The sequence below is a fragment of the Diospyros lotus genome, chromosome 8, assembly GCF_014633365.1.
Source record: "Diospyros lotus cultivar Yz01 chromosome 8, ASM1463336v1, whole genome shotgun sequence".
Classification (NCBI taxonomy): domain Eukaryota; kingdom Viridiplantae; phylum Streptophyta; class Magnoliopsida; order Ericales; family Ebenaceae; genus Diospyros; species Diospyros lotus.
Window position 1 is genome coordinate 35,080,581 of NC_068345.1, and position 27,670 is coordinate 35,108,250.

At 37.2% G+C, this 27,670-nt stretch overlaps 1 protein-coding gene across 5 annotated transcripts; it reads right to left on the bottom strand.

Moving 5' to 3' along the window:
- Window positions 1–6,602: 6,602 nt before the first annotated feature.
- Window positions 6,603–26,104, bottom strand: LOC127807455 (BTB/POZ domain and ankyrin repeat-containing protein NPR1). Of its 5 annotated transcripts, XM_052345311.1 has the most exons (6): window positions 25,879–26,104; window positions 25,395–25,764; window positions 24,737–25,250; window positions 22,638–23,391; window positions 21,091–21,285; window positions 20,352–20,903 (listed from the first exon to the last, which is right to left on the bottom strand). In XM_052345311.1, exons 2-6 carry the CDS (start codon window positions 25,526–25,528, stop codon window positions 20,599–20,601), a joined length of 1,902 nt encoding a protein of 633 aa, XP_052201271.1. In that variant the 5' UTR covers window positions 25,529–25,764; window positions 25,879–26,104; the 3' UTR covers window positions 20,352–20,598. The 5 variants fall into 5 exon arrangements, with proteins under 5 accessions (XP_052201272.1, XP_052201274.1, XP_052201271.1 ...); XM_052345312.1 differs by lacking the exons at window positions 20,352–20,903; window positions 21,091–21,285; window positions 22,638–23,391; window positions 24,737–25,250 and adding exons at window positions 6,603–7,064; window positions 7,266–7,460; window positions 8,815–9,568; window positions 10,973–11,486 and having other exon boundaries at window positions 25,395–26,092; XM_052345314.1 differs by lacking the exons at window positions 20,352–20,903; window positions 21,091–21,285; window positions 22,638–23,391; window positions 24,737–25,250 and adding exons at window positions 6,603–7,064; window positions 7,266–7,460; window positions 8,815–9,568; window positions 10,973–11,486 and having other exon boundaries at window positions 25,399–26,091.
- Window positions 26,105–27,670: the final 1,566 nt, after the last annotated feature.

Consider the following 27,670-nt stretch of genomic DNA (forward strand, 5'->3'; position numbering starts at 1 on the left):
GAAGCTTGTAGGCGACACAATAGCTTGTGATTAGTCAAGAAATGGCCGGATTTTGCTTATAAATAGGCAAAGGTTTCAGTAAAAAATGAAGCATCCAATCTCTCGAGTTTGGGAGTATTTTTGAGAGATTAGATAAAGGGATTTTTCTCTAGAGGTCTTGGGCATTATCTCTGGAGAATTTGAAGTGTTTTCATGAAGGTTTGAGTGGGTTTTGAAGGTGGTCGAAAAATCGGGTAGCATCGCCGGAGTCGGACTGTTTTTGGTCAATTTGGGGCTTCTCTAATGGTTGTTTCAGGCACCTAAGGGTGCCAAGGTGATCGACTTGAGGAGGGCTTCGAGGTGGTGCAAGAAGTTCGGTGATCAGAGCATCTCCGATGATCGAAAAAAATAAAGAAGACGACCAGCGCGTGCGTTATATGTGCGGGTCTTCATGTGTAGAGCGCATGGCTAGCGTGTGAGGGCACATGGAGTGAGGTATTTTTCTAAAAAAAAATTAATATTCTTAAAAAAATATTTTATGAATTATAGCGGAGAAAAATTTGGAAAAAACTTTAAGGAGATATTTATTTTAAAATTTTTGAGGAAAACATAAGAAGAAATTATGAGAAAATTATGAAAAATTAGGTGTTGATGTTCTTTTAATTGAATATGATGTCTAGAGATCGTTGGGGCTTAGGGTTGAGTAATAGTATGATTATCTGAGGCCCAGCACGAAAGTCGAGGTGGGGCACAAGAATTGAGATATTCTGAGTACGTTCAAGGTAAGTAGTTCTACTATCAAAACTTTGCTTATTTTATACAAATGATTTTGATTTGTAAAAGTTTCTACTTCAAACTTGTTTTATTTCAGGTGGTTCGACATTATACTTAATTTTGTTTCATGCAATGGTTTTGGCATGGGAATTGTTGATTTCATATGGATGGTTCATCCAAAATGTTTATTTACGTATGCATTGAAATGTCATTTTATGTAATGCATCATTACATGTCGTGATTATGACATGGGCATATGTGTCGGACATGAGTAGTGTTCTGGGATGCTTTTGAGTAGGAATGTAATCTTTGACGTGATTGTGGTGAGTCGGATTCCTGCGTTGATGTTGACTCTCCCGTGTCAGGAATGGTAACGATTGTTCCCGAGATATCAGAGATATGCGTTAATGTTGCCCCTCTTGAGCTAGGATTATGTTATACCAATGCGTCGATGTGATTATGTTGTCTTTAGAGAGATTATTCTTTTCCCGTGGTATGAGTTAAGCTCTGTATGAGATTCTCTTGGGCTAGGACATGTCGGGATATATCTATTGTTCATGGTCTTGCATACATTCACGAAAAGGTTTTGAACTTTCACTTAGATGTTTCAGCATCTAATTTGGATTATGTATCTAGAATATTCAAACGTTCCAGGTGAAAACAGCGGCGCTAAGGGAAATGAGGTTATCGAGATGTAACTGTTGATTACATTGGAGACCCTTAACATATATTTTGATTATATTTGAGGTGTTTAGTTGTGTTGCTGAAGGATTAATCTCTATGTATTTTGAGTCGAAATGTTATGACAAATAATGGTACGATTTCTATATTATGAATAAAGGAATTACAATTATATATCATTGAAGTTTCAATCCTGCTTCTGCATTTTATGATGATGTTACATGTCTAAGCTTATTGATTTTAAAATTTGATAATTGTAACATCCGAAATTTTGAAAATAAATAATAACTATTAATTCCAACGTTTTAGAGTAATTGGTGATTTATGGACTACTTGTGAGTTAAAGAAATTTAAAAGAGGATATTAAATTTATTGTATTTCTTAATGAGGAAGTGATCGGAAGTTTGTAGAATTCCTAGAACTTAGATTATAAAGTGTTTAAGGTAAATTAAATATTATAAAAATTAATATATATATATATAATAAAATAACTAAATAATTAAATAAAAGAAAAGATTGCAAATTGGAGCAAGTTGTGCGTAATTTACTCTCAAAATCAATAAGTAAACTATATATACATATATAATGTGGAGCCGCATCCAACCTTTGCGGTTGGGAATCCAATATCTTTCTAATTAAGTAAAATGGGATGTTAGCCTAGGGATGTGGGAATGGCTTGGCCACCAAGATTTGCCCTGCCAATTTAAGGCCATTTTGTCTAGAATGTATGCGTGAAGCAGAGAGAAAAAGAGAGGAGGAATGAAAGAAAATTAAGGGAGAAAAGGGCGCGGCCAGTTGTGAGAAATGGAAAAAATTTAAAGAAAAATAAAAAAAAATTGGGGTTTAATTAGAGTTTAAATTGTCAGGTAAGTGGGATAAATTATTAGGGGTCTCGTACGTCAAGATTATAATTTTTACACGGTTAAATCTAGGTATTTTGGAGTCGTAATCTTATTAATTTTTATAAAACGTTTTACTTTACAGCGGGAGCGCAAGGAAAGATAGAATCAACCAAATAAAGGCAAGCTCCTAACTCTCTTCTCCTATTCTTTATTTTTCGTGAAAGTCTCCGTGATTTTTCATACTTTAATCCCTCCTTCACCGTGATTCGATTCCACGCATTAATAACGATAATCTGCGTGGTAATCATTTCATAACTTATTAGTTAATAATGAGTTTATTGGTGATTAAATAGATTAAGTAAATGATGTTTTGGTGTCGTTCATTCTATCCGTCACAGAGCTTCGTATCGCTTTACTTTCCTTAGAAATGATGCTGAACCCGTTGGAGCTAGGTTCTTAGAAAATGGATGTGGTCAAGATTATGGAATTATGTTAATAATTTATTATGAATATGAAGATAGTTTCTTGTGTACAAGAAGAGATGAGAACGTGAATGATATAATGGTGTCTATATTGTCATGAATAAAGTGTGTGAAATGATGGGTTTAAGTGACTAAATTTAATGTGTGTCTTAAGGGTATGGGATACAAATCCACTAACTGTCGACCGTGGGTCGTGGCAGTGGATGGCTGGATGTATGGGCGCCAGTCATTGGTTATTACGATAAGCGCTAGACGGGCCAAAAGAGATAGTACTGTTAGATTCTCGCCTTGGTTTGTGCATATCATGATGTGTATGTTGCATAGGGACTGTGTTGCATTCATTTGGGAACATGCTTTGAGTGTGATGGGATGTGTGAGCATTTGCATAACCCGGTTGGTCTAAGAGCCAACTTGGGTACTCTAGGTGAGCCGGTACATTTAAAACATATCGCATGTGTGAATTCCTATGTGGGCGTAGCATGGCCTGATACTTGGTTTATGAGGGCCTTGACATCACGTTTATGCTATTGATGTCATTGCATTTCTTATGTGTTGCATTACATGGTGAGGAAAGTGATTTTGATGATGGCACGGACCCGGTAGGTTGGCTGGGGAGTGCAAGGCTATGATGATGGCACGGACCCAGTAGATTAGCCGGGGAGTACGGGTTCCGAACTTAAGGGTGAATGGTCTCATGCTATATACATGTTATGAATGTCAGGAAAAGCCGACCAAGGTCAGGAAAAGACAGGTCTTTATGGATAAGGATACGGTAGCCTATGTTAGGCTGCAACTAGTTTGTATGCGGGACTTAGGTGCCAATGTGTGGTTTATGTGGGCCCCAATGACCTTTATGTGCAGTTAACTTTTTGTTATGCATATAGAAGTAAGACACTTATGGATCATGACATGACATGGTTGCATTGACATAAATTGCATGGGGCGTCATAGGAAGAGTCTTGTTTGTACCCTACAGCCTTTCTTTCGAGAGGTTGCTGAGTCTCGCGACTCATCTTTGTTTTCCATCATTCCAGGTAAGAAAATCCTGAGATCGCAGGTACGCTCGACAAAGATGGGTCCAGATCACCGAGTCATGATGGCAAGTGCAGAGCTCTCCTGAAACTAGATTCTGGGTGTCGTGTGTCTGGGTCAGACTCATGCTTTTATGTTTTTGGGCCAAGTGTATGTACGCTCGACAAAGATGGGTCCAGATCGCCGAGTCATGATGGCAAGTGCAAAGCTCTCCCGAAACTAGATTCTGGATGTCGTGTGTCTGGGTCAGACTCATGCTTTTATGTTTTTGGGCCAAGTGTATGTTATGTAAGCCTAGGTGGGCCCAAATGGTGAATGGATATGTAAGGATAATAATAATAAGTTATTATATGATTAAAAAAAATTATGATTTTAATAAGGGTGGTGTGTGAGTTTTTAATTTGTATTATTGTTCTATATTACTCAAGTAATGACCCTCTCACGGATCCTCTATGCTAACGGGGGCTTCAGGAGGCGAGCCGTTACAGATATGTTGAGAAGATAGGATGGGATTGTTGGGAATGATTTATGTTGAGCGTATATTGAAAAATATATATATATATTCTTGAAATCCCGAGTTAACGCACACTTGAAAAAAGTAAGGTATTACAAGAAGAGTATGAGATCTTTTAAAAATTAATTCTATTGTGAATTCTTTTTTTTTTTTTTCAGTGGAGGAAGCCTTCTATTTATATTTATAGAGGGGGAAGAAAGGAACAAAAGAAGAAAAAGAAGAAGGTGAGAGGCGGCTACTGAGAAGGTGAGAAAAGAAAGAAAAAGAAGAGGGAAGGTGGCTATTGAAGTTGATGGTTGCTTCCCTTTAAAAATATAATATAATATAAAATTATATCTTTATATTCTTAATACAATATATTATATTATATTAATCTAATAGTAACTGCATAGTATCTCAACATTATTATTTTTAATTAACTGCCTCGCAGAGTACACGCATAATTCAGTGCATAGTATATTTTTTGTATTTTTTTTATTTCTTTTACTTTTATAATAATATAAATTATATATTATAATACATATATCTCAAACTATTTTTTAATCAATTTTCCATTGACTCATTTATCAATTTGGATACGTCCATATACAAATATTTCAATTTTTCCAACAATCCCTCACATGAATAAAAATTGATGGAAAAAATATTTTGACACAGTGATAGTATTTATCGGTCAAAACCTGTATAGGATAGGTAGGTGTTACCCCTTGAACATTTTCTTACAAAAATATATTTATTTTACTAACTGTCTAGTAGACATGATATCTTTGAATAGTCCTGCTATTTATGTAAATGATAACATATCTTATATCGAAATCTTCTTATCATTATTTAGTTTTTATGATTATGTTCGTTTTGACCATGAACATTAACATGGTTTTGAGAAAGATTTTGAAAGAATTGAACCCTATATAATTCACTTTTAAAGTGGTCTCACTTCTCTCTCACATAAGTGATTTTTTAATTCAGTCCTATAATATATAAATTATATATTATAATATGCATGCCTCAAAATTATTTTTAAATTAATTTTTTATTTACTCATTTATCAATTTAGGCATGTGAATATACAAATATTCCAAATTTTTCAACAAAGAAGTAGTTTTTCCAAACAATAGCCGTGATGTTATAATACGCAAGTGTACAAGGAATATTTGCATATTTGCAATCAATTTCAAATTTAGTTATATATATATGAATTGTGTTAGGTAAATGAGAACTCAATTCATCATTGGGCCCCTCCTCACTGCTCGGTGCTCACTCAACACCGCCCACATAAATTAGGAGTCTACGCCTCATCTCAATTTTTCAGTTGTCAATTCAGCAGGTTCTAATTAGAGATTTAGTAAATAAATAATTAAAATTTATGAAACTCGAACTTGAACTCCCAAATCTAACATTATTGCAAGTGAACATAACTTAACTTTGATAATTATGATTATATATATTTCACCAATGATATTGTCCTCGACCACTATCTCAGTAAAGGTCCCATCCTGTGCTTTTTTTTTTTAATTTAAAAAAAATTATTTGATAATTATGTTATCAGACATCTTAGATCCAAAAAAAATAGAATTAATGTACCTCGTTGAAATGCCTGCATGGGCAGCTCAGCTGGTCACAGTTGAGGGAACAAAGTGCCTCCAAGGTGAAGTTTGAGACAAAGATTAAGGATCGAGTTTCGTCAGCGACAGTGTGAGAGCAATCTCTCAAAATGAGGGGGGCTCTTTGTGCGCAGTGAGCACTAGTCTAACCACTGTATCTGGTTGAGTCACCATGATTAACTCCCTCACATTCTGTCGAGCCGAATATGGGAATGTCTAGGATGAGCGATTCACCTTTTGAGACGATGTACCTTGTTGAAATATGAAACTTTGAAAAACGTGACAAAGTCTAAAATACGAAAAGCATGAAAGGGACAACTGCAAATAATAACATGATTTGATTCCAATGGGACGGTGAGAGTGGAAATAATTGACCATTGTGGGTCAAAAGAAATTCCACCATGAAATAAAGCAGAAGCAAAGCAACCCCATTTGATGCTCACGTATCTTGAAAATGTGTTACATTAACTTCACTGTTCACAATTGGTCACCGACCCAAAAAATATAATCCACGTCATCCAAGTTTAAACTGTTTTGAAAATAAATTCACACACAAATCTGTTTTAACTTACTTATTGGATGCGTGTGATTTATGCTATCAAATCAGTCCTCAAAAACAACAAAGCAATATACATGAATGTGTATATATATAATGACGACACAAAAAAATGCATATATAAGTGGGTCTTCAAACTAGATAGAACCAACACTCAACAGAAAATGCATTCAGGACAGAGTCCATACACAAAAAAGTTAGCAGACCAACATTTGTTCTTCTTCTGAACATATATTACAAGAGCGGAGTCGATTACTTAAAACGCCTCTCGCGCTATAAACCTTCTTCAAAATTGAATTGGCCATCTCCTGCAACAGCCTATTATGTAGTAAACATATCGTCACAACTTTCTAACTTTATGATTTACAGCGTGTTTGAAGGGCGAGGACGATGAGGAAGAAAGGCCAGAGCGTGTACGCTCGGCCTTGTCCTTGTCAAATGCCCGCTGAACGTCTTCCTTGAGCTCCACGAACCGCTGCTTCTTCATTCTCTGCTCCTCAGGGGTTCCCTTCTCAAGATACAACAGGTCGGGTAGGTCATCCTCCATGAACTTGTCCAGCGCTTTCGAACAGCGCGGGAAATAACGCCGACCCATTTCCACTGCCACCATTACAATCACACAATTGTTAGTGGGAGTAAAATATAGTCTGGATTTTGGTTATTACCATGGTCGTAAATGATTGAGGCTTGGTCGCTGTCCTATCTGGCCCTCCTACTGAAAGCATTATAATATACGACACCTATTTGAATGGGCATGCATGCTACAACAAGATGAGTTCAAATAAGAAAAAATGAAAATACCAGTTTTCGAGAGAATTTTAATCCTTGAAAGTAGCCGCTTCTTCTGCATTATGGGTGTCTCATTCAGATCAACCTCCCTCAAGTTCCCATTTGAACCTCTTGATGTCAAGATTTCAGCAAATTCAGATGTCTCAGCAGAAGCAATTTCCATGGCTAGCTTGGCTTCAGTAGGGAAGAACAGTCGTGCAAATGCAACTGTTCTCATGCACGCAAACAGATTAAAAGTGATATTTAGCACAAATATACAAATCACAGGAATTCATAACACACACACATCAACTCATTATATAGTCAGTAAGAATGGTCCACATTGCTGGTGACAAGTTAATATACTATATTAGTTACTAAACCAAACCTCAGATAAACATGTTCATGACAAGCAAACATTCTTGCGTTGCATGCCGCTAATCCTTGTACCTGCTCTAGAATTCAAGGTAATATTATGGTAGCTGTGTCCATATCACTGATTTATTTTTTGGAAATAAGGAAAAAGACACATGTTTATAACATTATTGACTGCATATACATCCACGAAATGGTTTAACCAATTCAGGATTTGGCAATATTGGTTCCACTAAGTCTTGCCATAAATTTTAATCAACCTCAACAGTGAAATAAATTTGTTACTAGAAAATCAAAGCAAAAGGTAGTGATGCTGCATGCATCATTATCAAGATTTCTCTCTAGCTCTAATGTTGCAAAATCACCTGCAACATCATTTCTAACAATTTGGGCCCAATTTTTTTTCTAAAAAGTCCACTGCAAAAAATCTTACGCATATACAATCCACCACGAACCATCTTTTACCTGCAGCGGGCTGTTATGGCCTAACAACACCTTCTAGTTTTTTTTTTTCTTTTTTTAATCTTTCAGCTCCCCTAGACATTTAATATTTAAACTAGACACTGGATTGTGATACAAGCCCAAAAAAAAAAAAATTCAAAGATGCAATTTTACTGGAAATTAATGACATTATCCTTTGGAAGCAGGAAGTTTCGCAAACAATAGGTGAGAATCAAATGGATCATGAGATTATCCTTTAAGGCATTAAGATCTCTAATAAAGAAAGAAAAGAAAATAACCCAAAAAATTATATTGAAGAAATATCCAGTTTAATGGCAGACCAAATGCTTCAAATATAAAGATATGATAGAAGTAAACCAAGTGCTTCTGTGTCTAATCATGTTCATTGGAAAGAACTGCTAGTATCTGAGTTCCTTAGCCTAGTAGCTGAAGTCAGAACTTTTATTTTATGAGGAAACCTAGTAATGTATCAAACAAAGTTTTTCTCAAAATAATCAGTTACCTAAAGTAGGTGTTGTGCTTGAAGGGAAAATGAGATTTTAAAAAAGCACAGGAAGCCAAATGAGAACACACTAAGACTATTCAACTGAAAGCAGCAGGGGAAAAATAGAAGAAGAAGAATAAGAAAAAGGCCCGAAAAGGTTTCTAGTAGTGGGACTAGCACATATGGCATGCAACTCTCTCCTGCTCATTCTCTTTCTCTCAAGTAAGCATGAATTCAAGATTCCTGCTAGGAGATTATTACCTCTATTTTCTAGGTACAACAGACTCATGTGCAGATCATCAGTCATTATAGGAGAAGATGCTGATACATTCCCAGTCATTGGATTCCTCCACATCTCTCTCTCCAGAACATCAATGCATATTCGATATTCGTTTGTTTCCTGTCCCTGCTCTGTTTTCTCATCATAATCCTTTGGCCTTGTTAATCTCTGACAAATTCTGACAGCAGTTCGTCCGTCCAATGTGGTTTCTGATGGACAAGCTCCTTTATTCAAAAGCGCAACAATTATGGAGGGCTCTCTGCGCATTGCAGCAATATGAAGGACTGTGTAACCCCGAGCATTTCGAAGATTAAGATCAGTGCCACCCATTGCAAGGACTTCTTTTACGACCTTTGGGTCACAGTAGGCAGCAGCATAATGAAGAGCATTGGCTTCATCTAACGTTATACCAGATTCACTCAGTAGAAGATTTACAAGTTCAATATCATCCGAGTCTAATGCCCTAAGTATTCTTTTGATTCTTTTCTCACGTACTGGATCAACAACCTGTAAGTCATTTTCATCATCAACCGGGGCCGGGGGACGGAGCAATTTAATATTTTCGGCCACTTCGAAAGGGAGTTCTTTCTCTAGAGTGATGCTGTCGAGATTTGACCTTGCTACTCTGTCAACACAGCTAGTAACAAGCTGACTTGATTCACAATGATGGGCTACAAGAAGAATTGGGATGACATCTTCCACAAGAGCTTTGTCAACAAAATTCAGAAGTCTCCGCTGCAATCATTCAAGGATTATAAAACAAATATATTTTTTTCAATTAGCAAAAGCAAATTTAAACCTGCAGAATAGTAGATGAGTAAACAAGAATGGCCAGATACTAGTGCATGATCCTCCTTTTCTTCATTTGGATAAACAAAAACCTCAGAAGCACAATAAATATTTAATTCTTTCCCACCAGTAGTTTTCAATTTAGCGGAGGCCGCCCTTGGGTCTAATTATTTGTTGCATATATTCATGAAACTAAATAGGTATTTCAAGATAATAATGATTTTCAGGTACTCCTATGCTTTATTCCCCTTCAAAGGATACTCAAATACAGAATACTGATATGCGGTCCACATCCCTAGCATCATAACCAGAAAAAAACCATGCACGCCTATATTCAATTCAATCAAATAAATGCTTAATCTGAAAAATACACCAAAATATTGTTATTGTTATTCTTAAATCTTGGCATCAAATATTCAAGAAAGTACACCAACACTTCAGAAAGTAATAAATAAATTTTCAATAACTAGTTACAATTTGCAAAACTCTGGATGGGGATTGACCGATTGAGTAATACCCTCAATACTTCTAGTGTTAAATATGTTCCACTTGCTTACACTCGGCCCCAAGCCTGGATACAGGAAGAAGATTGTGTTGGGTAATCAACAGCCAGCATAAAACTCATCAAATCAAACATCATGAATTCTAGACCATAGAAGTCTAGAATTTATGTAACTGACCCAACTAGTGGGATTAAGGCTTGTGATTTTTTTGTAGACTTCTTGTTACAATTTGCAAGCTCAAGCACCATAAACTGAAATTAAATGGGATTGAAAAGAGATTCATTTGAAACCACATAATCAATTTAATTTCAACCTTTTCTCATTGTTCTTGATTTCTGAAATAACTTCCATGTTCATGAGTTTTCTGGGTCCCGGTCTATAGGAACTCCACAGCTTGAAGTTATGCATTTGAAGTTTTATATGGTTCCGGTTATCAGAGTCACAGATACCAATTTGAAGATTCAAGTTGACTGCAGATAACGCTCCAGTTTTACAACAAAATGCAGTGTTTGTCATTGAATGAACAGATATCTGATAACTGATTGGATAGTCAAAATCAGCACAAGATGATATGACAAGCAAGTGTTTCATTGCTGCCAAACATTTAGATGATACACTTTCATACCCTTTTATATATATACAAACTTTCATATATAGTCTTTGCTTAACTGCTACCAAAAACAATGAAGCATGACAATGATGTCAGAACAAAGCACTCCATCCCAACTAAATACAACACCAGATAGTCTTTCTTCCTGCTTGTTTATAAGAAGCCCTCAGCTCATGCACAGAAAATTTGTTCAAGTTATGGCTCCTAATTAATAATGTACATAACGTGTGTACTGACCTGAAAAAGTGAAGCAAGCTCTGGCACCTGAAAAATTGAAGATGCATACATCAATTCTGCAGTAAACTCAATAGCAGGTCTGCAAGCATCATGGGCGCATAGATTATCCACACATGTTGACACAGCTGAAGGAAAAGGCCTTAGCTTTCCAGTATACAAATAGCTCAAGAAAATTTGGAAAGACTCATAACCAACCCTGCCATAGGGCAACAAATCATTCATGTTATATTTTGGCTTCTCTTCTTTCTGAAGGATCCCCTTTTTTTTCTCGAAAAGCTCGTGGAAAAATCTACTCCGTGCAGCCAGTATGCATCTGTGAACGCCAACTGGTATGTTCTCAACAAGGATCTCTGCATCACTATAATCACCGCCCGAATCACCCAAAAGCTGTTCCAGATTATTACTAAGCTTGCTTAAGCTGATTATTTCAAGACTGGACCCTGTCTCTGGACCTGCGGCTGGTATCTTCTTGTGGCAAAAGGATCCATTTGATACAAGTGAAGATGAAGTAAAGCTGATTGATGAAGATGGTTCAGCAGAAGTTTCCATTAGTGATCCTCGTCGTGAGGGCAAATAATGGTTTGTATTGATGAACCAGCACAAATGAATTACAGAAAATGAGAGTTGAAGAACAAAATCGACAGAAAATGACTATCACCCACAGATTCTCCATTCGCGATAGTGAAAGATTCTATGCCGAAGACACGGTTCAAGCGATTCCCCATGGCCAAGACCAACACGGACGAGCAGTAGAAATACAAAAGTGATTCTAAATTTGGAATCAAGTGCCTAATTCCAGCTAGGTACCGTACAAATTAGCCTAATCGGACAGCAATCCAGAGGAATTCGAGGAGAGTAATGAACAGTACTTGCATAACTCGTCGTGGTACGGGGAAAAACAAAGGTTGACTTGAGGTAAACAAGTCTCCTCTCGCAGCGATGGAAAAATTACCCGCATCGAACGAAGAAGATGATTATCCTTCACGGATTATCCAGGAAACAAAAAGAAAAACACTATGCAAACGGCTTGAAGCAACGAGTAAACAAGCAGAGAGTAAACCGATACAGGCTCGGCAACTCCTGGATTCGCAGAATCAACAACGGATCGCGAACAACCTCATCTCAAGGGGCACAATCATCCAGATCTAGCCTCAGCTCAAAGAAAGCTCCCGACGTAAACCCCAGCCGAATTGCAGCCAGAAGAAGCTAAACAAAAGCATTCCAAAGCAACAGAAGAAGACGCATGGGTTCCGAATTTGAGGATATGGATGGAACCAGCATCAAAGATGAGAGGCTAATTTCAAAGGAACAAACAGCAACAGTTGAAGGCAAAAACAAATCGACGTCTCCACCAGGAAGCTTCCTCCGCGTTTGGTCTCAAAGGAAGAGAGAGAGAGAGAGAGAGAGAGGAGGCGCATCAGAAGCGGTGTTTGTTAGCGGCTGAAGTCGTTCCAATGACGCTTTGCGATGGTGTCACGTTTCTTCGTTTGCTTTTGCTTGCGTTATCAATGGCGTCACAGTTTGCCTGCTCAAATATACGTATCTTTTTGCGTATTGCGTGTCGGTGTGTGTGTGCGCCCCGCGTGGGAATAAAGAAAAAGAGAAAGAAAAAGAAAAAGAAAAATCCATAAACAAATACAAAATACTATTCGCCCACCCCCACCACCACCAGAAAGAGATTATGAGAATCTAACCATCTAAGCTCTGGAAGTGAATTCCCTTTTTTGGGACTGGGTGTGGGTGAAAGGGCACCTTCTGAGGAGGAGTGCCCAGAGCCTTAGTCAAACCTTCCTTCTTCCTTTTTCCTTTTTCCTTTTTCCTTTTTTTGCATCATCAATATAATATTATTCACTAAATTAATAACCAATTTTAAGGTTGCTTGCAGATTGATACTTCTCTTCTGCTACGCCGCCTTCAATTAGAAATAGTAAATTTAGTTGGAAAGCAAGGACCAAGTCACGTGACACTCCCTTAATTTAATCCATGGCCTGTGCCTTTTCTCCGGCTGCCGCTAAAGTGATAAAATTAAAAGGGCCCCCCCTTCAATTCGATGGCCGCAGCCGCCCCCCCCCCCCCCCCCCCCCAACATATATAATATTTGGATTTCGTTCCACAATTTGGATCATACTGTGCATGCCCCCGTTAATAAGATCACTATATTTTAGGGTAAATTGCAAAAATGCCCCTAATATTTGGTAAAACTGTGAGAAAGTTCACGATGTTTGATAAATAGCAAGAAACACTCCTCCTAGGATAAAATAACCAATTTATCTCATTATATATATGTTTTAACTATATATCCTTCAACATACTATGCAAAAGATTAGCGGCTTTCGCTGACACATCTATGCAAACTATTTCCTAAAGAATTTTTTAATGTTAAAACTGGACAAGGAAGACTAATTTTTGTGACGACCATGAGATGGTACATACATTCTGGGTAAATGCTCATAAATTAATAGTCAAAATTGTGATCGCATTCGTTAGTTACATAATACTTTGTGTATGAAAATCTTCAAATATTGTCAATATCCTGCTTTTCTTGACAGATCCCATCTTGTGGCTAAGATTAATACATAGCCAGTACTATGCAAATTCTCCCTCTATGCCGATGGCTTTACTCACCTGTAATCAGGCAACCGCGGGGTGATTCAACTCCTCAGACAAGTGTCAATGCATTCTGGTTATTTTAAGCTATCTTCAACCCATGGCCAGGATCAACTATATATATGATGCTGATTTTGGAAGCATACGAAGCATTGACAACAAACATAGAAATATTAGGCGGTCGGACAGGTCCACTTTGATTACAGCTCAAGCCCAAGAGTGAAGTTTGTTGAAGGCTCAACATCAGGTAGCAGGGACCCAGTCCACTGCCGATGTTTGCAGTGTCAAGGTCAGGTCCTATATCATACAAGTAGTAGGAAGGAAGCTTGAATTAGGCAAAAAGGAACAGTAAATATCTAATGAAACAACACCTTAATTAGTATGTTCGTGTAATTATTAAGCCTATATAAATTTTGGGTATATGTGTTCATTTGATCTCCATGCTTGTGAGGTAAATATTCATTAGTATAGAAGGTTAGCCAATTGTCTTGGAACCATACAAGCTCTACATCTGTGCTGTGCTCCCAACAGCAGTACGTACTTGTAAATTATGTAGCAAGAAAGTGCCGAGATGAAGCAGAAAGCAAGGAAGGGAGAAGAACCCTATTATTGAAATTGTGGGGGTGTTTCGTCACAAGGCATTGCCTTGTCAATTTTTGAACTTGCTATTATAGGAGGGTGCATGGATATTTTGCACACTCCATCGGGAAGCTCAGAGATTGATATATATATATGCATAGTTTTCGTTGTAACTTGATTCCTGTGTTTCATTTTTATGGTGGTTGTAGCATTATGACGATCGACCATCTCATTTGCTAAACTTTTCCATTCTCTATCTCTCTCCCCATCTCATTTGCTAAATTTTGTTCCATTTCATCCACTAGCCTTTATTGATTTATGTGGGTCTACGTCAGCTACAGGAAATCTTTTCAACCTTTGGTCAAGTTACCATGTCAGAGCAATTCGAACATGCAGAAGATCGGGGCGAATTTAATTAAATTTACAATGTCGTGAATCAAGTTGGAATATTTCATTCCAAAGGGACACCAGTTAAAATAAACGGGGGACGTCACATCCCTCTGATATAATTGATTTACCATCATATATATATAAAACTAATTACAACCTTCCATATTCATGCCATGATAGAAATAAAATACAATGAGAGCGGCAGTATGTGTTGTATAGAGATGATATATTAATCGTAGCTTCGAGCTTGACCATACTCTCCTACAAGACAGGCTCAACGGAGGTGGTGCCTGCAAGATAGAACTGGAAATGAAAATAGAGCCGAACGAACTAAAAAACAAGCGAAGAAAGGTTAATAGAATTAAAGGGAGAGGCTCAAGTAAACAAGAAAAGATAACCTGAAATTAAGTTTCTTTTGTTCCACGTCCAGCTTTGCAACGTATTGTCGGAAAGCCTAGGCGTTGGTGAGCCTCAAACCGGTGACAGCTAGAGAACCCTGGGGCAACCATGTACATCTTAAAACCATTCACCCATAGGGGGTTAGAGATGTATACCACAGTGGATGAAGTTGAAGCCGGTTATGTTGTTGCTTTCGCTGCACCCTCTACTCGAACCCATCAGCCTCCCGGTTATGCTCCCATGCACGAACCTCTTTTCACGAGCAGCTACGAACAATCTCCAAGTGCACCCTGTTCTTGGCTGACCAAACATCCCCCACTTGCGTAGGGTTTCACCCGTAAGCAGCCACCGGAACCTTTTGTCCGACTGTGTGCTAATCAAGCCCGAACGAAGGTGACTGTAAGTTGGAACTGTTCTCAACAGTCAGTCCATCCCATGAACTTAAAACGGGATTCTACAAAATAGGAATTCAAGTTTGGCTTGTCAACCTTTTAAAGAGCTAAGCTTAAGCTCGAGCTCGATTTATGTTAACCAAACTCGAATTCATGCCTGAGCTTAGGTTAGTCGAGCCAAACCTAAGTTCAGTAAAGCTCGACTTGACTCGATTTGATTGTAACCCTAAACTCAATTGGGAATATGGAGTTGAGAAAGTTGACTTAGTGTTTATATCTTCTATATTTGACTGCTACCAAGCAAGCTAGATATCATGTATATTTCAAGTATTTTGTCAAGGTTTATGCAAACTCCCCGTGAACTTAACTTCAGAGCTGCCAAAAGTCTCTTAGATACATTTAAGTTCACAGAAGATTAAAGAATCATGTACAGGAGAGCTAATGAAGTCAGTAAAAGTATTGCCGACAACTCTTGCCGGAATAGCTTCCGGAATCTAGCCAGAAAATCACTGCCACTGTTACCTCTGACAACTTTTACCATCACAGTAGCTGGAGTTGCCGGAGAACGGGACTGCACTGCCGCTGGCGGCATGCAACAGCGCACCTGCCGGCCGCCGCTAGCTGCCTGCGACGGTCTCCTGCAACGGCAATGGCGAACTGCTTCGACGGACTTGCCGTTGTCGTCGTTCTGCCTGTTGCCCATTTCCGATTAATTTCCGCCCAAGATCCGCTGTCTGTCAAGCTCCACCATGAAGCTCCTGTCCGACGCTACAACGATGCTATTGCAACATTTGCAAAAGTAATCTTCCTCCTTTTCTCAAAAAACTCCCCGACCACAAGCTGCACGACCCACCATGATCTCTTTGCTCTTATCTATATTATATATCGCGTATATGAATATATATATATATATAGAGAGAGAGAGAGAGAGAGAGAGAGAGAGAATGCCGAGTGGAAGATGAGAGTGTTAAGTCGCTGTATATAATGCATCAAACACACACACACATGTATGTACGGGTGGATCCTAGAGAGGTAGGAAGAACGCTGCCGGCGTCGGATGCGAGAGGAAGCTTAAAGAAGAAGAAGAGGGGACCCTCCACGCACTGCTTTCTCTCTTGTCTGTTATATAAATGTATGTATCATATATACTTATATATATATATATATTAATTTGTAATCTGCCGAGAGAGAGAGAGAGAGAGAGATTGAGAGGCTGCCCATAATAATATATACATATATATATATATTATATGTACATATCATCGGCAATTGGGAATGGGAACCATTGCGCCTGCAAAGCTGTTCATTTTGTCTCTTTCAATTGTATTTTCAATTTTGATTTTTTTTTAAAAACAATCAACTCACCTTTTTATTTTATTAATTATTAATTTTTATTCATAATATATAATTTATATAACAATTATACAATTAATATTATATAAAAATTAATTACATGAGAGAGCTTTTCTCATTTGTATTATTCCCCTAAAATTATAAGTAACTATTAATGATAATTTAATTAATCATTAACTTTTAACAGTAATTTAATCTCTATTAATTATTAATATTAAATTAGAATAATGTATCAACTCAAAATCACTAATCCAATGTTAGACCCACTTTTAGGTGTGACCTTTTAAGTTTATCATTGAGTAACAATTAAGATACATCAAACTCTTCAACGTCGATCGAACATTTCGATCTATAACGAGAATCTATTCATATTCTCAAAACATTTTGAAAGGTTATGAGTGACAACTATAGCATTATGTTAGGACAATCTATTAGAAGTCAATACATTTATTAAATCTATTTGGACTTTCAATTACTGTGTACTAAATTATTTCATTAATTAACATTTCAATCGAGTGAGAATCATGAACTGATTAAATTTACAAGACTCAATAACTATGCCAAAATCTAGTATGGTGTAATCGAGATAACACATTGAAACTATTTTCGACATCGAAAATTCCTTTTCAATCATGCGTATTTTGGCCAAGGTTTTTCTAATTACTAATTGACGTAGCGGAAACCTTCTAATAATCCGTTGATTCACTCACGAATACCGAGTTATAAGACTCAATCAATAACTCGTTGATTCTAAAGAATATCGAAAAATTGAAGAGAATTATAAGAAAAATTTCAACAGAAATTTTATTGAGAATTCTTAAATCAACCACAAAAACGTCCTATAAACATAGTATTTATAGGCTATAACTCTCAATATGATTAGAAAACTGGAAAACACCTCAAAACCCTAAAACCCGAATCTTATCAAAAAAGGCAAAATTGAGTTTTCATTACAGAATCAAAATTAGATGGAATAAAGAAAATCCACCTAAATGGCAAATTAAAATTCACTTACTAATAGAAGTTATTCCCAAATCAATTATTTTCTAAAAAAAATAAAAACGCTAATTTCGAGACCTAAACAAATGAATTTGCCCGAAAAAGCACGAACCTCACTTTGAATCCTCAGCCCGATTTCTTTGAAGCTAGCCTTTGAAATCACTCAAATCGCACACTTCAAACTTACAAAAATTTACAAAAATGCCATAAAAATAATTGCCTAGAACCACTTCCAAAGTTTCCCGCATCAATTCTCCTCGTACCTTTCATAAAATACTAAAGCCATCTTATCCACATCACTAACTAACTAAAATAGGATAAAATGTTCATCTCACACCAGAAGTTAATGAATTCCATCAATAATCACTTATCTTCATACACCATTGAATAAAGATCACACAGAAAACATTCACACCTTATATTCAAGCAATTTTGTATAACGGCAAATTTCTGACACCAATGTACAAGACAATTATGTTGTCTCTAGTCCGAGATCCAATTACACAATTGAATATCATTAATATATCATTAATCATCTCAACCATATGATGTGTTACATGCATTGCATTTAATAAATTTTTAACCAACATCTATCCACATATCTACTATTTGTATTTCATGCAATATGACATGTGACAATTATAAATAGAAGCAAATTAGAAGGCAATGAATGTTTTTGTTTTTCATATACGTGGTACGATTAATATTCGTTCTACTTGTTCGGCAGGGCAAATGAATGAGAATCGTCGAAGAAACAGCAGTGTCATAAGAATTTGTCATTGGCGTAATTAAATGAGCACGAACCATAGTAAACTCCATCAATCTGAAGCACATCAATCTCTGCATTTGTTACAGAACAGGAGTTTAGAGAATAGTATTTGCAGGAATGTTGATACAAACCCTTGATGACCGGATTGGCATGACACAGCCCATATCCTATGGGGTGCGGAACAGCAAAAATATTTCAGAAAATCAAAGAGATGTAATTAAGAAGAAGAAAATGAAGAGAAGATGAAGTTCAGAAAAAGAAAAGAAATAAAAGCTTCAAGAGAGAGACAGAGAGAGATTTCAAACGGGAAAATTACGATTGTATTCAATATCATCAAAAGGATTAAGTGTCGTCACATCATAAGCCTATTTATGATCCTCAAATCTAAAATTTAATATCCTAAAACTTGATAATCCTCATTCCTCAACACTAAGGATGCGAAAGAAAAGTAAAATATGGGCTCCTTTTACACCAAGTGTTCATTGGTCATGTTCAAGTTCGATCGAGGTATGATGGCCGGAAGAGTGGGGTTAGATGGTCGTGCTGTAGGATAGTACGTGAGAGAACAATATTTAAGACCATGCATGAAATCTGGTAATGAGAATTATTCCATCATTTAATTTGTTGCATTATTACTGATGGGACAAAGAGACAAGTGAATCCGATAATTCGCATGCTTCATTTTCTGGTTCTTAATTACTCCCATTTCGGGCGTACTAGCTTGTTGCCATATATCAGGAACCCACGAAACAAATCTTAATTAGAGTCTTCTGTGTGCATAATTTGCCATGTTAATGCGCATGCAGGATCAATAAAAGGGGAACTCGTTTGTGTTTTTCTGAAATGGTTTGCCGACTCAGCCATTTGTTTTCTCCCTCCCCTTGTCCATGAAAATCCGAATGTCACGACTTGCGCGAGGTCAGAGGCTCAGGATGCGCTTTTCGATTACTTGCACTGTACTGAAGGCTTCTACAGTTCTACTTCACGGACGCTGAACACATAAGCAAGAACTCACCCCATTTTGTTCAGGCCTTAACTGTCCCGGGTTGATAATGAACATGATGTGTCGCGGGCTATCTGCAGGGTTCCTTCGATACAATCCCATTAATGAGTTTGAACCGTTTCTGGAGAGTTTGGGTTTGGCTCCCTCAAGAGTTCGTATCGCTTCTTCCAAGGGATTTGATATTTTTGAGCGACGATCCAAGTCATGCTTGATAATTTTCACATTCTTTGCAATTATGGCTTTCCTCGCAGTAAGATTGGTAAGATTGGAAGAGAGTGGTTGATACAATGAACTTTCTTGGTGAAGTGGGTTATAGTGATACGCAGATGGGGGTTTTGTTTGCAACAAATCCCGCATTGCTGTTTGAAGGTTCTGGGAAGAGGATCTATGCAATAACTGCCAGGCTACTTAAATTGGGGCTTAAGATGAGTTAATTTTTTATTCTAGCAAAGTTGCATAGTAGTCATATCACCAAACATCTTATATATACAAAATTAAATAATAATAATAATAATAATAATAATAATAAAAGCAAATAAAGCTCACATTGGAAAAAAGATATACAAAAAGCTTTATACAAAAAAAATTAAACAACATTTCTATTAATCTATAATAGATAAGATTTTTTTGATTATAGGTAAAGTAATTATTATACGTTGAAACTCTGAAACCTCACCAACCAAACAACTCCAAACATGAATTGATTGCAATCTTCCAACGGGAATGGGAATGGGACGGTGAGAGTGGAAAGAATTGATTTTTTCGGGTCAAAAGAAATTCCACCACGGAACAAAGCAAAAGCAAAGCAACCCCATTTGATGCTTACATTAACTTTCACTGTTCAAGTTTAAACTGTTTTGAAAATAAACCTACCTACAAACAAATCTGTTTACTTACTTTATTGGATGGAAACGTGTGATTTATACTAATCATATCAGTCGTCAAAAACAACAAAGCAAAATACATGATGAACGGAACCAACACTCAAAACAGAAAATGCATTCAGGACAGAGTCCGTACACAAAAAAGTTCGCAGACCCAACATTTGTTCTTCTTCTGAACATATATTACAAGAGTGGAGTCGATATACTTAAAACACGGCCCTCGCTATAAGCCTTCTTCAAAGTTGAATTGGCTATCTCCTGCAACAGCCTATTATGTAGTTAACATATCGTCCCAGCTTTCTAACTTTATGACTTACAGCGTGTTTGAAGGACGAGGCAGATGAAGAAGAAAGGCCAGAACGTGTACGCTCGGCCTTGGCCTTGTCCTTGTCAAATGCCCGCTGAACGTCTTCCTTGAGCTCCACGAACCGCTGCTTCTTCATTCTCTGCTCCTCAGGGGTTCCCTTCTCAAGATACAACAGATCGGGTAGGTCATCCTCCATGAACTTGTCCAGCGCTTTTGAACAGTGCGGGAAATAACGCCGACCCATTTCCACTGCCACCATTACAATCACAATGGTTAGTGGAGTAATATATAGTCTGGATGTCGTACATGATAGACGGCTTGGTCGCTGTCCTATCTGGCCCTACTGGCTACTGAAACCATTATCATATACGAAACCTATTTGAATGGGCATGCATGCTACAACAGGATGAGTTCAAATAAGAAAAAATAAAAATACCTGTTTTCAAGAGAATTTCAATCCTTGAAAGTAGCCGCCTCTTCTGCATTATGGGTGTCTCATTCAGATCAACCTCCCTCAAGTTCCCATTTGAACCTCTTGATGTCAAGATTCCAGCAAATTCAGATGTCTCAGCAGAAGCAATTTCCATGGCTAGCTTGGCTTCAGAAGGGAACAACAGTCGTGTAAATGCGACTGTTCACATGCACGCAAACAGATTAAAAGTGATATTTAGCACAAATATACAAATCATAGGAATTCATAACAGACACACATCAACTCATTATATAGTCACTCAGTACGAATGGTCCGCATTGCTGGTGACAAGTTAATATACTATATTAGTTATTAAACCGAACCTCGGATAAACATGTTCATGCCAAGCAAGCATTCTTGTGTGCAGCTAATCCTCGTACCTTCTCTACAATTCAAGGTTTATGGTAGCTGTGTCCATATCACTGATTTATTTTTTAGAAATAAGGAAAAAGACACATGTTTATAACATTATTGACTGCATATACATCCACAAAATGGTTTAACCAATTCATGATTAGGCAATATTGGTTCCACTAAATCTTGCCATAAAGTTTAATCAACCTCAAAAGTGAAATAAATTTGTTACTAGAAAATCAGAATCCAAAACAAGAAGCACTGATGCTGCATGCATCATTATCAAGATTTCTTTCTAGCTCTAATGTTGCAAAATCACCTGCAGCATCATTTCTAACAATTTGGGCGCAAATCTTTTTTTCAATAAACTCACTGCAAAAAATCTTAGGCATATACTTAGTCCTCCACAAACCGTCTTTTACCTGCAGTGGGCTGCTATGGCCTAACAACACCTTCGAGTTTTTTTTTTAATTTTAATCTTTCGGCTCCCCTAGACATTTAATATTTCAACTAGTACTGAATTGCAATACTAGCCAAAATTTAAAAAAAAAAAAATCAAAGATGCAATTTTACTAGAAATTAATGATATTATCCTTCGGAAGGAAGAAGTTTCGCAAACAATAGGTGAGAATCAAATCGATCATGAGATTATCCTTTACGGCAATAAGATCTCCAATAAAGAAAGAAAAGAAAATAAACCGAAAAATTATATTGAAGAAATATCCAGTTTAATGGCGGACCATATGCTTCAAATATAAAGATATGATAGAAGTAAACCAAGTGCTTCTGTGTCTAATCATGTTCATTGGAATGAACTGCTAGTAGCTGAGTTCCTTAGCCTAGTAGCTGAAGTCAAACTTTTATGTTATGAGGAAACCTAGTGATATATCAAACAAAGTTTTTCTCAAAATAATCAGTTACCTAAAGTAGGTGTTGTGCTTGAAGGGAAAATGAGATTTTAAAAAAGCACAGGAATCCAAATGCGAACACACCAAGACTATTCAACTGAAAGCAGCAGGGAAAAAATAGAAGAAGAAGAAGAAAAAGGCCCGAAAAGGTTTCTAGTAGTGGGACTAGCACATATGGCATGCAACTCTCTCCTGCTCATTCTCTTTCTCTCAAGCATGAATTCAAGATTCCTGCCAGGAGAATATTACCTCTATTTTCTAGGTACAACAGACTCATGTGCAGATCATCAGTCATTATAGGAGAAGATGCTGATACATTCCCAGTCATTGGATTCCTCCACATCTCTCTCTCCAGAACATCAATGCATATTCGATATTCGTTTGTTTCCTGTCCCTGCTCTGTTTTCTCATCATAATCCTTTGGCCTTGTTAATCTCTGACAAATTCTGACAGCAGTTCGTCCGTCCAATGTGGTATCCGATGGACAAGCTCCTTTATTCAAAAGCGCAACAATTATGGAGGGCTCTCTGCGCATTGCAGCAATATGAAGGACTGTGTAACCCCGAGCATTTCGAAGATTAAGATCAGTGCCACCCATTGCAAGCACTTCTTTTACGACCTTTGGATCACAGTAAGCAGCAGCATAATGAAGAGCATTGGCTTCATCTAACGTTATACCAGATTCACTCAGTAGAAGATTTACAAGTTCAATATCATCCGAGTCTAATGCCCTAAGTATTCTTTTGATTCTTGTCTCACGTACTGGATCAACAACCTGTAAGTCATTTTCATCATCAACCGGGGCAGGGGCGCGGAGCAATTTAATATTTTCGGCCACTTCGAAAGGGAGTTCTTTCTCTAGAGTGATGCTGTCGAGATTTGACCTTGCTACTCTGTCAACACAGCTAGTAACAAGCTGACTTGATTCACAATGATGGGCTACAAGAAGAATTGGGATGACATCTTCCACAAGAGCTTTGTCAACAAAATTCAGAAGTCTCCGCTGCAATCATTCAAGGATTATAAAACAAATATATTTTTTTCAAATTAGCAAAAGCAAATTTAAGCCTGCAGAATAGTAGATGAGTAAACAAGAATGGCCAGATACTAGTGCATGATCCTCCTTTTCTTCATTTGGATAAACAAAAATCTCAGAAGCACAACAAATATTTAATTCTATTCCACCTGTAGTTTTCAGTTCAACAGAGGCCGCCCTTGGGTCTAATTATTTGTTTCATACATTCATGAAACTAAATTGGTATTTCAAGATAATAATGATTTTCAGGTACACCTATGCTTTACTCCCCTTCAAAGGATAATCAAATTCAGAATACTGATTTACGGTCCACATCCCTAGCATCATAACCAGAAAAAACCCATGCACACCTATATTCAATCAAATAAATGCTTAATCTGAAAAATACACCAAAATGTTGTTATTGTTATTCTTAAATCTTGGCATCAAATATTCAAGAAAGTACACCAACACTTCAAAAAGTAATGAATAAATTTTCAATAACTAGTTACAATTTGCAAAACTCTGGATGTGGATTGAGTAATACCCTCAACACTTCTAGTGTTGAATATGTTCCACTTACTTACACTAGGCCCCAAGGCTGGATGCAGGAAGAAGGTTGTGCTAGGTAATCAACAGCCAGCATAAAACTCATCAAATCAAACATCGTGAATTCTTGACCCTAGAAGTCTAGAATTTATGTAGCTGACCCAACTAGTAGGATTGAGGCTTGTGATTTTTTCGTAGACTTGTAGTTACAATTTGCAAGCTCAAGCACCATAAACTGAGATTAAATGGGATTGAAAAGAGATTCATTTGAAACCACACAATCAATTTAATTTTAGCCTTTTCTCGTTGTTCTTGATTTCTGAAATAACTTCCATGCTCATGAGTTTTCTGGGTCCCGGTCTATATATAGGAACTCCACAGCTTGAAGTTATGCATTTGAAGTTCTATATGGTTCCGGTTATCAGAGTCAAAGATACTAATTTGAGGATTCAAGTTGACTGCAGATATCTGATAACTGATTGGATAGTCAAAATCAGCACAAAATGATATGACAAGCAATTGTTTCATTGCTGCCTAACATTTAGATGATACACTTTCATACCCTTTTATATATATACAAACTTTCATATATAGTCTTTGCTTAACTGCTACCAAAAACAATGAAGCATGACAATGATGCTAGAACAAAGAACTCCATACCAACTAAATACAACACCAGATAGTCTTTCTTCCTGCTTGTTTACAAGAAGCCCTCAGCTCATGCACAGAAAATTTGCTCAAGTTATGGCTCCTAATTAATAATGTACATAACGTGTATACTGACCTGAAAAAGTGAAGCAAGCTCTGGCACCTGAAAAATTGAAGATGCATACATCAATTCTGCAATAAACTCAATAGCAGGTCTGCAAGCATCATGGGCACATAGATTATCCACACATGTTGACACAGCTGAAGGAAAAGGCCTTAGCTTTCCAGTGTACAAATAGCTCAAGAAAATTAGGAAAGACTCATAACCAACCCTGCCATAGGGCAACAAATCATTCACGTCATATTTTGGCTTCTCTTCTTTCTGAAGGGTCCCCTTTTTTTTCTCGAAAAGCTCGTGGAAAAATCTACTCCGTGCAGCCAGTATGCATCTGTGAACGCCAACTGGTATGTTCTCAACAAGGATCTCTGCATCACTATAATCACCGCCCGAATCACCCAAAAGCTGTTCCAGATTATTACTAAGCTTGCTTAAGCTGATTATTTCAAGACTGGACCCTGTCTCTGGACCTGCGGCTGGTATCTTCTTGTGGCAAAAGGATCCATTTGATACAAGTGAAGATGAAGTAAAGCTGATTGATGAAGATGGTTCAGCAGAAGTTTCCATTAGTGATCCTCGTCGTGAGGGCAAATAATGGTTCGTATTGATGAACCAGCACAAATGAATTACAGAAAATGAGAGTTAAAGAACAAAATCGACAGAAAATGACTATCACCGACAGAAAATAATGGTTTGTATTGCCGAAGACAGTATGCATCTGTGAACGCCAATTGGTATGTTCTCAACAAGGATCTCTGCATCACTATAATCACCACCCGAATCACCCAAAAGCAGTTCCAGATTCCCCATGGCCAAGAGGCCCAAGACCAACACGGACGAGCAATAGAAATACAAACGTGATTCTAAATTTGGAATCAAGTGCCTAACTCCACCTAGATACCGTACAAATTAGCCTAATCGGACAGCAATCGAGAGGAATTCGAGGAGAGTAATGAACAGTACTGGCATAACTCGTCATGGTACGGGGAAAAACACAGGTTGGCTTGAGGTGAACAAGTCTCCTCTCGCAGCGATGGAAAAATTACCTGTATCGAACGAAGAAGGTGATTATCCTTCACGGATTATCCAGGAAACAGAAAGAAAAACACCATGCAAACAGCTGGAAGCAACGCATAAACAATCAGAGAGTTAGCCGATACCGGCCGCTCGGCAACTCTTGGATTCGCAGAATCAACAACGGATCGCGAGCAACCTCATCTCGAGGGGCACAATCAGCTCAAAGAAGCTAAACAAAAGCATTCCAAAGCGACGCATGAGTTCCGAATTTGAGGATATGGACGGAACCAGCATATCTTTTTGCGTATTGCGTGTCGCTGTGTGTGTTGTGTGGGAATAAAGAAAAAGAGAAGGAATGCCACCCCCTGAGTGCTCAGCTCAGAGCCCAGTGCCTTAGTCAAACCTTCCATTTCCTTTTTCCCGCATTATCAATAGAATATTATTCACTGAACTAATCAAGTTGCTTCCAGCTGCACATTGATACTTGTTATTGGGATTATCTACCTAACACAATAAAAAATAAATTAAAAAAAAATAAATTATAAATAAAAAATTTATCTCACTACATATGATAAAAAATTAATCTGACAGTATATTAATATGAATTCTAACTTATAATATCCCAACTACTTGACATATGTCTTAAGAGTCAAATTAATACTTCTTTTTTTGAGATATGTTGGCGATATTCCTTAAAGTATATATTGAACTACATAATGTATTATAAATAATAAAAATATCTTGTAAAAAAATATGGTGGTGTAATGACAAATACGTTGCAGTAATTTAAAGATTTCAAGGCACAAAAACTCACTTTCCTTTAAGATTTTGTTTGTCTCAAAATATAATGCACAAAAGATTCAAACAAATCTCCAAAATACAATAGAATCAAGAATAATATTTATTGACAAATGTGCAATTTTCAAAAACAAACCCGACCACACAAAATTAATAATAAATACAAGAATCTTTGTATTCTAATTGTGTAGTGAAATAATACAAATAATTGGTTTTTATATGCATAAATATTATGAAATTTTATGTAATAATGTAGGAGGAGAATAAAGAGAGAGAAACCATATGAATTCTTAAGTGTTTTTATCCAACAACATACCAATATATTTATAGATAATATTACAACCCTTCACCAAATGTACAACCATTTATACGTATTATAATCCTTCACGAAAAGATATAACTAATTCTTGCGTGTTACAACCATTCATATATGTAAATAGAATTTGATAGGGTACAACATCTAGTTGCTTGATTTGAATCTCTTTTCAAACATGTGAAAGGTTACAACCATTCTTTTGAAAATCTCTCTAACATATTTTTCACGTCTCACCATCTTAGATGAGGGATATTTTACTCATACGTCTCACTATCTTGGCTCATGAGTATTTTATATATTTTAGCTATATTGTATAATCCAAACTATAAGTCATGATATATCAATAACATTTTTCCCTCCTATTGTTACACTGCCTTCAATTAGAAACAATAAATATAGTTGAAGCCCACATGGGTAGCCCAGTTGGTCAAGAAGGGGGGCACAAAGTGCTTTCCGTGGTGAATCTTGGACCAAGACTGAGGATCGAGTCTCGCAAGTGACAGTGTGCAGTACCTCTCTCTAAAGTGAGGGGGACTCCTTGTGCGCGGTGAGCCCGGGTCTAGTCACTGTATCCGGCTGGGTCACCATAATTAACCTCCCCCACGTCCTATCAGACCAGATGTGAGGGACGTCCGGGATGAGTGATTTCACCTTTTGGACCAATAAATATAGTTGGAATTTGGAAAGCAAGACAAGTCACGTGACACTCCCTTGATTGAATCCATGGTCGGTGCATTTTCTCTGGCTACTGCTAAAGTGATAAAATTAAATGGCACCTTCTGATGTCCCATCCCACCTCCGGAGTGCTATAGTAATTCACG

Bases quoted from the DNA above. Each gene is read 5' to 3' on its own strand.
- LOC127807455 (XM_052345311.1), bottom strand. From the start codon at position 25,528: ATGGGGAATCTGGAACTGCTTTTGGGTGATTCGGGTGGTGATTATAGT. The intron at 25,251-25,394 runs GTGATAGTCATT...TTCATCAATCAG, and splicing joins CAAACCATTATTTTCTGTCG to CTTTACTTCATCTTCACTTG. The intron at 21,286-22,637 runs GTAATATTCTCC...GCATGTGAACAG, and splicing joins GTTGTACCTAGAAAATAGAG to TCGCATTTACACGACTGTTG.